Source organism: Hyaena hyaena, unplaced genomic scaffold (assembly GCF_003009895.1).
Source record: "Hyaena hyaena isolate Hyena2069 unplaced genomic scaffold, ASM300989v1 scaffold_1243, whole genome shotgun sequence".
In the NCBI taxonomy this organism is placed as follows: domain Eukaryota; kingdom Metazoa; phylum Chordata; class Mammalia; order Carnivora; family Hyaenidae; genus Hyaena; species Hyaena hyaena.
The window spans coordinates 273,456-284,680 of NW_024081881.1; the positions used below are offsets into that span (position 1 = coordinate 273,456).

Here is an 11,225-nt window from a genome sequence, read left to right on the forward strand (position 1 = left end):
GACATTTAGCACAGTGCTTGGCACAGATTAAGTGCTGTGTTTGGTGTCTGTTCTTCATAACAGTTTTGGGAGATGGTTATTTTTTTCTAATTTTTAATGTTTTATTTATTTCTGAGAGAGAGAGTGTGTGTGTGAGCAGGAAAGGGTCAGAGAGAGAGGGAGATACAGAATCTGAAATAGGCTCCAGGCTCTGAGCTGGCAGTCAGCACAGAGCCCGACGAGGGGCTTGAACTCACGAACTGTGAGATCATGACCTGAGCCGAAGCTGGAAGCTTAACCGACTGAGCCACCCAGGCGCCTGGGAGATGGTTATTTTTACCATCCTCATGTTCCAGAGGAGACAGAGAAGTTAAGAAACTCGCTTAAGATCACATATAGCTAATAAGAGGCAGAGTTGAGACTCAACCCTAGGTCTTCTGGCTTTAGATTTTATTTGCCTCCCAAGTGCTCTATTGGCTATAATAAGATACCTTCCTATGCACCTCTGCTATTTTTCCCTTCCTTCTCCTTCTCATTATTGTCTCCTGTGATCCTTTTCTCCCCCTTTCTCCCTGTCTTCCTATCAGTCTTTAGATCAGCTACTGTCCTGTGGACATTGCCAAGTCCACAGGTAGGCACCCGACAGTGAATGAAACATTTGAATTGAGTTTACTGTGATGGTCGTACCTACAGAAACGCTATGATGACTTTTTTTTTTTAACAAAGTCCCCTAAATCAATAAAAATGTACAGCCCATAAAACTTTCTTGAATTATTGTCCTCGCTTTGTTTAGTGAGCAGGGCAACAACAAAAATGAGATGATATTTGGACTTGACAAATCCACTTGTCTTAGGGAAGAGAGATAGCCCCTGGCAGCTGCTAGCTTAAAGCTGTGCAGAGATCCATCAGCATCACTGGTGTGAAAAATCTCACGTGATGTGGATGAGTCACAGGTGGCTTTAGTGTAGATTCAGGAGAGAACAAGGAAAGAAGGGCCAGGCTGCCATTAGCCTGAGCATTTTAATCTTTTTCTGCCAGAATCACTTTCCTGCTCAATTAAGCCAGATGCTTCTGTAAAGGTCAGCAGATATCAAATTTGCACTAATCCAAGGGCATTTAGCCTGTAAGTCCCCACGGAGGCTGGCTACTGTCACTGATGAGGGGTGGTGACACTGACTTGCTGCTGAGATGATGTTATCTGGATTGAGAAAGCAGTGTTTTCAGGGGAAGCAGGTATTTAAAAGGAAGCCTTGAAAAAAAAAAGAGGGATTAGTGTGAACCTTGAGACAGTGAGGGGTGGAAATCTACTTGAGCTGAGAAGTTGGATGAAGAAAGCCAGAGCTCCTTGCTGACTGGAAGAACTAAAAAAGTCTATTGAACAGGTGGCTTAGGAAGGGAACATAAATCTGGAATGCTTTCTGTATACATTTGAAACAAAGGATCAGAAAAAAATATCTTTTAGATACGAGGATGGACCATTGCTGATGTTAGTCAGCCAACCAGTCAATTAATCAACAGGTAATTACTGAACACCTGCCATTTGCTTAGCATAATGCAAGACTTTGTGATAGCATTGACATTGACCAACAGGCCTTTTGATAAAGACTGGAGTTTACACTTTTTATAAAATTCTTAGCGTTCCCTAAGTTTGTATGAAATGCTTTCAGAAGCGTTTGTATAAATATTTTCTCAAACATCAGTGAACCAAGTCACTGATTGGTATCGGAATGTTAATTAAAATGTCTGATGCTGATAATGCTGACTTATTTCCAGTTCAGTTCAGTGCTATTCAAGATAAAGACCGGCTGGTGTTGGTTTAATAATTTATAACTGAGCAGCCCATATCTGTAGAAATATCAAAGTCAAGTGCTAAGAAAAATCCAGCACAACCTGTCATAAACAGTGGTATGCCCTGGCTGAAAGAATTTACAACATGCAAGTTCATTGGCGGTTCATACTTTGAGTTTTGCAAATGTTAGATATAAAGGGTGGGGAAATTCAAAGGACAAAAACCTCCTCATTCTTTAGTCTTTTAAGTACTTGTGCTATTATGAAGGGCTTTTCTGGCTCTAGCTAACATAATAAATCAAAGTAAGTTCAGAGGTTTCTGTTAGCCATTCTCTCTTCCTTCCTCCTCTCCTTTTGTTTCTCTCTTTCCTTCCTTTTGTATTCATTTCCCTTCCTCACCAAGAAAACTATTTTAATTATATGTCTTTGTTTTTATGGTCTCATGTAAAATGGATATTCTTTTGAGTGTATTTACTTTTTTATCCCCCTTAAATGATTGTGTCATAGAGTTCATGTTGTTCTTTTTCACTCAGCATCATGGTTTATGAGTCAGCCATGTTGTTTTCTCATCTAGCCCTTTGCTTCTCTTTGCTACAAAGTAGTCTTGGTCTGCATCCCCCCTAGCTCACCCATGTACTGTCCATGAGGGACCACCCACTCCACCCATCCCCATGCTGTCACTAGAGAGCACCAGTGAACAGCCTCAAACTTCCTTTTATGAACCTGTGTGGAAGGTACCCTGGGATGGGTAATCTGGAAGAATTGTTGGTTTCTTATTTCTGCATATCCCTTATGAGACTAAGTAGTGCCAGGTGGCTTACCAGCTTCTGTACTCTTAAGTGTGAAGTTTGTCTCATGTGCACATCCTTGCCACCATGTGGCATTATCATCAAGCTTCAGTTTTTTTTCTGGTTAATAGATATACCAGGACATCCCATTTTAATTTGCATTTTTCTTATTATTAATGAGTTTGAGAATATCTTCATCTCCAATTGGACTGGCATCCCCACCCTCAAGGTCTTGTTGACTTTAAATCCTATATTAAACTGGATACCCTGGTAGTTGTGCCTACTAGCTGTGTTATAGTTAGTTCAGTGAATAATTATCTGGTTCTACTTCAACTATGAAAACAGAAAGTACAGAGTACTTTGAAACGTTGGAGTCAAGGAAATGGAACTTAGCTGAGCAGCCAGAGAATGTGATTGCTATGTTAATACCAACTGTGGACATTGTAAAGAATAGACTTCTCTATTCCCTGTGTTCACTATTGACTGTCTCTGGTGGGTTTCCCTCCCCCTTAGCTTGTGATCAATCCTGTAAGAGTTGTGGTCCCAATAGCCCCAGATGTCTTACCTGTGCTGAGAAGACAGTGTTGCATGATGGGAAATGCATTGCTGAATGCCCTGATGGGTACTATGCTGAGGTCACTGGCAGATGCAAAGGTAAGACATGGATAATCATTGTCGTCATCATTGTCATCATCAAAAAGTGTTTAACACACCTGACAATACTTGCTGCTCATTTGGGAATTTGTGTGTATGATGAGAAAATGTCAAATTAAAAGGAATAGCTTTTTCATTATAGAGCTTGTATGTATTTGATGTGGGAGAGGGTGATGTGGATGGGCAATGGGGGACTTGAGTGATTAAGTAAAGTACTTATGCATACCAATCATCATTAGAGATCATTTGGTCCTTTTCAATGCTAAGAACATCTTTAAGATATTCATATAGTCCTTGTGTACTTATAAACCCTCACTAACTTAGGCTGTAGGTATTACAGGATCATATATTAGATGGCATTTACAAATACATATATTGGCAACTATGACACACCACAAAAATACAATAAAAAACGAAGTTTGATGGCTTCTAAAGCTGACATCTGTATCTATTGAAAATTTGATCTTATATGCTCTATGTATTGTTTCTTCCAGATTCATACAACTTTAACAATGAAACATTTCTGTTTTAGACTTTATAAGTTTCTACTTATATATGCTTGACTTGTGTCTTTCCTTACAGGCAACTCTGGGAACTTATTGCTGCCTGGGATACCTTGATTGTCCCTCTCCTCCAAAACAAGCATAAATATTTTCACTTCTACCTGTAGTGTGGGTTAGTGGCAGAATATTTAGGTCTGTCCCATAGCCTTAACTTATCAACCTCCCTCTTGTCTGTCAACCTCTTTAGTCACCCAGTGTTTATTCCTTTTCTGCAACATCCTGCACCCAAGTGTCTCATCCACTTCCACACTCCTCTTTCCCAGCTCGTGCCCATTATTCTGGAGGCTTTTTGTATCTCAATCCTGTCCCCTAGGATAGGCCATGGTGATATTTGTAACTTAGAGTCAGAGATGTCCCACTGCTACCACCCAGGACCACAGCAGCAAAGCTGCATGTCTGACATTTGTCATATGTAATGGTCAGATTGTTTACTATAATTCTTAAAATTTTGTAATGTCAGGCCTAGAAGTATCTTAAATGACCAGTCAGTCCAGCCTCACTGTGCATGTGCCAAGAAACCTAGGCCTGGAGAGACCCTGACTTGGCTAAGGGCATAGATAAGTTAGTGGACAAGTCAGCCAAAATTCTAGTGCTTCTAGCACTTGGACAGATAAAACTTACCACTCTTCCCTATTCAGGCTCAGGGTTTTAGGTTCAGATAGACCTAGGGCTAAATCCTAGCTCTACTGCTCATTAGCTCTGTCATCTTAGGCAAATTTTTTAACCTCCCAAGACTTCAGCTTTCTTATCTGCAAACCCTCAAAATTGCTATGAAGATTAAATGCAGCAATGTGTATAAAACATTGAATATAAGTACTAAATAAAAGGTAGCTAATAAATAATAGAACATGGATGGATAAAGGGGCACTGTGGGCAGTTCTGGTAATATAACCCCTCGTCCTCATATATCTTTCCCCTTGATTTGGTGTGACAGTTGAAGGAGATTAAGAGTGACCCAGAAGGCCTGCACAAAAGGAGCCCAGGTAAGAAGGAAGTTCTCTAGTCCTGGGTCCCATGGTTCTCTCTCGCTCTCTTCCTCAGTTTGTCATCATTCATGTGCCAGCTGCTCCGGACCCATGGCCTCTCACTGCACAGCCTGCATCCAGCCCCAGGCTCTGCGCCAAGGCCACTGCCTGTCCAGCTGTGGAGAAGGCTTCTACCCTGACCATGGGGTCTGCAGAGGTAATGTTGGTTTCCTCTTCATTCTTAGGAGACTTTCCCATCACAAGGATAAAGATTTAAGTTACTTTTCAATGCACTTTTCCCTACAGTGTATCTTATATGGCTATGCATACATTATATGCTTTTTTTTTCATTGCCAAGGGATGCTCTGAAAAAATTAACATTGGAATATTTGTGATGACACCCAAAAGTTTGTGATTTTTCTGGCTGTCTTTGAGAGGACTGTCGTTTCCTTTACCGTATATTAAGATGAAACCAAACTCTTCCTCATTTTTCTTGTTCTCTTAGCATTGCTAGTGGGGTTTTTTTGTTTGTTTGGTTGGTTTTGGTTTTCATTTTGTTTTTCCCTGAAAAACTTTTTTTGTTAATGATAAAGCAGAGCAAACTGAGTTTGCTCAGTAGCAGTAGTAATGCTTCTGGCTGAGTGAAATGGAAACTCTTTAATAGCTGTTTGCCAACAAGACTTTGGGTTCATTGTGAGGGTGGGATCATTGCCTTTTGAAACTAGAACATTGGGGGGCGCCTGGGTGGCTCAGTCGGTTGGGCGTCTGACTTCGGCTCAGAACATATCATGATCTTACGGTTCGTGGGTTCAAGCCCCACGTTGGGCTCTGTGCTGGCAGCTAGCTCAGAGCCTGGAGCCTGCTTCGGATTCTGTATCTCCCTCTCTTTCTCTCTCTGACCCTCCCCTGATCATTCTGTCTCTGTCTGTCTCTCAGAAATAAATAAAACATTAAAAAAAAAAATAAACTAGAACATTGGGAGCAAATACTTCAATTAAGTGAAATTAATTTATGTTTACTTATTTGGTAGGGCATCTTGGAAAAGAGTTTGAGAATCATTACAAGAAAAATATATTTAAAACAGGGCAACTGCAATAAATATTCTGAACTAGAGTTAACTATATCAAAGTTTAGTATTATCAAAGAACTATTGTAAAGAGTTGATTATATCAAAATGTGGGCATGAAATAGTCCCAATACTCTGTCTGCCTCTGATTTCAACCAGTAGTCAAGGAAAACAAGCAACTGTGATGGACTGTCAAATTCTTGCTGCTCCTCCACAGGGGACTCTTCCTGCTCTGGAAAAGCAGTCTTTCCTCACATAAGTTCTAGGAAAAATCTGTTGACTGGACGCCTATAACGTGGGTGATGGATGACACATTGGACAATAATGCAACAGCTATCTTTGCAAAAAATACAGTCATGGCCTTTGTATGGGTGCTTCTTAAACTTTTCAATAAAAACTGAGGCCATGATATTAAAACATCATTCAGTGAATGTGTATCTGGAGAACCAAGCCAATATTGTCCAGTTTGCTGAGTTTTTTTCACACTTTGGCTTGGCAGCTCTTACAGAACCTGAGAGATGTGACCAGTTAACATTACCCTCACTGTGCCTCTCACGAATATTATCACCCTGTGCTGTGTATAGAACACTAGAAAGCAATTTTCTGATGGGCTGTATCTGGTGAATTCTTCAACGTGGTTTAGATTTAACTAGGGACTCCCCTTGGTTGCAACATATATATGACCCTTGGATTGTTTTCTGCATTTTATTCTTATTTGCAGCCTGTCATTCCTCTTGCCTCACTTGTGTGGGTCCAGAACCCTCTCACTGTGCCCAGTGTAAGAAGCCTGATGAAGGACTGCAAGTTGAGCGGCTCTCTGGGGCGAATATCACCTCTGGCATGTGCCTGTCCCAGTGCAGAGCCCAGTTTTACTTGGAGAACACTGGACTTTGTGAAGGTGAGGAAGCATGATTTGAGGAAATGTTAGGTAGCTTCTGGGCTTTGCTCTTGAGAGATCCTGGGAGGTAGGACCAAAGCCAGAAGACCTTTGTTTTCGTGTGAGAACAGTTCCAGGATGCTTGTGAATGGAGCAGAAGACTGACATGCAAAGGAGACCCCACTCATGTTCTCCTTCCCTTGGTGAATAATAGATGATCTTAAAGAGCTGGTTCCATTTACCCGACTGTCTCAAAAGTTACATGCTAAGAAGTTCCAGACAGGAATTATTTGAGAGACAGTATGAGTAGCTAAGAAAGGCCCAGTGCTCATTGTAGAATTCCAGTTATTATTTCTTCTAATTTGCTACTCTAAATATGAATTGGCCCCGTCAGGGCAAAATCTGGACTTCTGTCAAAATTTAGAAGTGATTCCTGCCATTGCCTTAGTATATCATCTACAGAGAATTGATGCCATCGTGAATAATTTGACTCAATAGCTGGATCATCTATGAGTGGTTGAGGAGGCGAAGGGGAGATATATGTAATTTTGGGGGGAAGTAGGGAAGGCCCCTCTCTGCTCCTACATGAAGTTGCCTTGCAGTTGGGTAGATTATTTGACTCTCAAGCTACCTGACAAAAAAATCAATACTCATATTTTTCATTGTGAGCATAACATATGTTCATTAAAGGAAACTTTAAATGTAGAAGAAGCAGAAAGACAATCTGTCCATCATCTACCACCATCTACCACTTGGGTAATTGCCTTTACCATTTTGCTGTAATATATCCAAGTCTTTTCCTGTGCATAAGTTTGAGTTTTTATTTTTACCACGTAACTGTTAAGTATACTGCAGATTTAATTTTGTATCCTAGAACATCCAATGTTACATTGGAATATACTCTCACATGGAAATGATGGATTTCAAGGTTAAGTTAAAAGATTTTAACATAGTGAGTCCTATGACATAATAGGAAGTATGTAGATTTAGAATATAGAGACCCCGGGTCAGACATTTAAGCTCTCTGAGCCTTTGCATTCACAACATTAGAATAGGGATAATTACCCTTCACACAGGCTTTTTGCCGAGATCAAAAGAGGTTAGGAGTGTGAACGTTCTTGGTAAATTGTAAAGCCTCGACTGTAATAAATCTCAGTCCAAATACTCAGGTATTCAGGAACATTATAGAGGTAATCCCCCGTTCCCTGGGATGCACCAGGCTCCAGGGAAGTTACCCAGTGCCCAGAAATTAGGGGAAAGATCTTCACTCTCTAAATACACTGATTTCTACCCACATATGCATTGCCTAAACTCTCTGTGGTTCCTTAACTCTCATGGCTCCGTTTCCACAGCCACTTCTGAAATACAGGAATCTTTATTGCTAAGCGTCCCAGTGCCTTCCCAAGGCACACACCACACAGCCTTCCCCCTCTGATTTTGGGAGAAATCAAGAAGAAATCTTCCCAGGCCACTCAGCATAGTTAGCCTCTTCCTATAATTTTGGACACCCTATTAAAAGTGAAAAGTAGGGAATTTGAAGAGGGATCAGAAAAGAGAAACAAAAATGATTAACATCTGTAAAGTCAAGTTGTAAATAAAAATTAGAGTGACTAGGGTTATTGAGCCAGAAAATAATGCTACTGTTGATTTGGTACACACACTAGGTGAAGGGACTTACTTGTTTTTCATGTAGCTATGGTACCTTATGGGGTTAGGAAGGCAGCTATATTAGAGGAGAAGAAATGGTGGCTTTGAAAATTTAAGGCTGTAGCTTGTTCAAAGTCATGTGGCCAGCACAGAGGAGAGTCCAGTGGAATTTAAGTCAACCTGACTCCAGGATCCATACCCTATTACCTGGGTGCTACTGTGATATGGTTACTGAAGAGGCAAGAGCACAGTATAGTAATACTGCAGGATTGGGACATCTTGGATTTAAGGAAGCATCGTTGACAAAGGGGAGTTTTCTGGGAATCCCATTATACAGACACCTTTTTAAAAGGATTAGGGTCTAATCCTTGTGGAATGGTTTAATTGTGGTCCCATGTGAAAGGTCTACATTGACCTCTGGAGTCCCTTGTACCCGATGGTTTTATACTAGTTAACATAATAATATTACGTCTCACATATATAGCTATCTACTCACATTTATCACAAAATACTTATGCAATCTCTGCTAGGTAGATCATTGTACTCAATTTATAAGTGATAAGAATGTGGGAGAAAAAGGTTAATTGAGTTGCCCAAGATCCCATTGGGAAACTGAGTACAACCACCAATTGTTTCCAACCCTGAGTATTAAGTGTGTTGATTGATGTGTTCCGTGTCACTCATCTCATATCTCTGGAAACCTTTTTGCCTTCCCACAATCTGTTCCATTGTCGATTCTGCCGAAGCGTTGCCTATGAAATCAGGCTTGGGAGTCCTATGAGATTGCACTGGGCTCTCCTTCTCGCACATTCCCAGAAATGCCCTTGCTTCTTTGCAGAACATTTCAAAGGGTTGCAGTTTTTTGTGGCTGTACCAACGAGAGTTTATTTTGCAGCACTTTTGCTCTCAAGCGCCTTTCTATAAAGAAGAGAAAAACAACTGCTTTCTGGAACTCTCCCTCTTCCTCTCTCTGAGACTGCAGTACCGAGTGATTAGAATATTACTGCAGCTAATGAAAGTGAGAAGCAGATGCATTATAGGAAGAAGCAATTTGCTTAGAGTCTGAAGTGGTGTCAGAAGTTATCATGAAAGTTCCTACTCAGAACTACATGACAAACCCAGGAATTACCTAGTGGAAGATGAAACAAAACTACTGGAGATATTTGATTAACATCCAAGTCTATGATTGAAGGACAAAAAAATACAAAATTAACAAACAGTGACCAAAGAGAACCTTGTTTATTAGTAGCTCGAGGGCAGTCTGTTTTTATTCATTCCTTTTACAAATGTCTATAGAGTGGTTCCTTGGTGCCGGTCATTGTCTGGGTGCTGGAGGGACATTCAAGGATCAGTTGGACAAACTCCCTACCATAGTCAAATTTATATTCTAGTGAGAGAATCAGATAATAATTAAATGAATAACAACAGCAGTAACAAAACCCATGTCATGTACTTGGCTAGTGGTCTGTGCTATGAAGCCCACAGCAGGATAAGAGGAGGGAGAAAGACAGGTGGGCTCCAAAGCAGAAATGCTATGGTGAGCTGGGGATGGCCACCTGCATGTGTTTGTTCTGTGATTTTGGCTCATTCTCAAAAGGGAACTTGGGGTACTTTAGGAGATGGAGCTTTGACGTTATGCTTTTTCTTTATTTTCATATGGCCTCTGTGTTTGCAAAATGTGGCTAGAATTGCTGGTATAAAAAACCGTCTGTTACTAATTGTGAAAGACAATATGGAGGCATTTCCAGTAGTCAACCCAAACTGTGCATGTTTATTAAATATTAACATTTAGTATTAACTCCAAAAGGATTTTAGTAATTTTATCCAGAGTTCATTTCACCTATTTAAACTGATTCTGTCAGCATTGACAGATTCTAGTTCATTAACAGAACAAACAAACAAAAAACCAGGCGATAACCCATCAGCTCCCTTGTACAAATACAAGAATAAAAAAACCTCCAGACATCAAAAAACTATCCTTTACTTTTTTTCTTTTCAAATTTTTATTTGCTTTCTAATTAGTTAACATACAATGCAGTATTGGTTTCAGGAGTAGAATTCAGTGATTCATCACTACATACAACACCCAGTGCTCATCACAAGTGCCCTCCTCAAGGCCCATCACCCATCTAGCCCATCTCCCACCCACCTCCCCCTGTCAACCCTCAGTTTGTTCTCTATCTTTAAGAGTCTCTTAGGTTTATTTCCCTCTCTCTTTTTTCTCCCCCCCCCATATGTTCATCTGTTTTGTTTCCTAAATTCCACGTAAAAGTGAAATCATATTATTTTTTACTTTTTTATCCATCTACCCCCACTGTTTTTCCAAGCCTCCCTCCATGAGTTCATGAATCTATATGAAGTCTCTAGGGTAGAGCTGGGTAGGAGTCTGCTATGTTGTACAATTCCAGGAGTGCCATTCTGATGGTGATTCTTATGACGGGTGCCTCCTGGAGTCATTTAGTGACAGTGCAGCATAGGTAGCTGTGCATGGCAGCCCAGAGTGGATGGACAGGAGAAAGCACCTGGATCTCTTGTCACTGGGAGGCTTTTCCTCTTTCCTATGAATGTTCCTAGGATCAGGCAGATCTCTAAACTCAGTTTCAGATTCTCCTTCTGCTCTTGTTGAGGTGTTTTATTTTTTATTTTCTTTTAAAAGGTTCAACTATATTGAAGCCTTAGCTTTTAGGTGAAGTCTGCCTAGATCAGAGCTTTTCATAGAATCTGTTGGGAATCCTGTGAAAATTCAGATTTAGTAGATCTGGAGTAAGGCTGATGCTCCTGGTCCAGGGACTATAGTTGAATAAGCAAAGCCTCTAATTTAAAAAGGGCAAGTATATAATTTTATCATTGGTATCCTTCTTTCTAACTAAAGCAGTTTTTAAAAAAAATCTCAATTTT

General features: G+C 40.4%; 1 protein-coding gene across 1 annotated transcript in view; it reads left to right on the top strand.

Moving 5' to 3' along the window:
• LOC120224782 (extracellular matrix protein FRAS1) overlaps nucleotides 1-11,225 on the top strand; it is a 415,754-nt gene that overhangs the window by 218,438 nt on the left and 186,091 nt on the right. Inside the window, exons 16-18 of the mRNA XM_039223043.1 lie at nucleotides 3,069-3,209; nucleotides 4,814-4,954; nucleotides 6,525-6,701. Of these exons, the coding sequence (XP_039078974.1) occupies nucleotides 3,069-3,209; nucleotides 4,814-4,954; nucleotides 6,525-6,701 (459 nt within the window). The remainder of the gene's footprint in view (nucleotides 1-3,068; nucleotides 3,210-4,813; nucleotides 4,955-6,524; nucleotides 6,702-11,225) is intronic.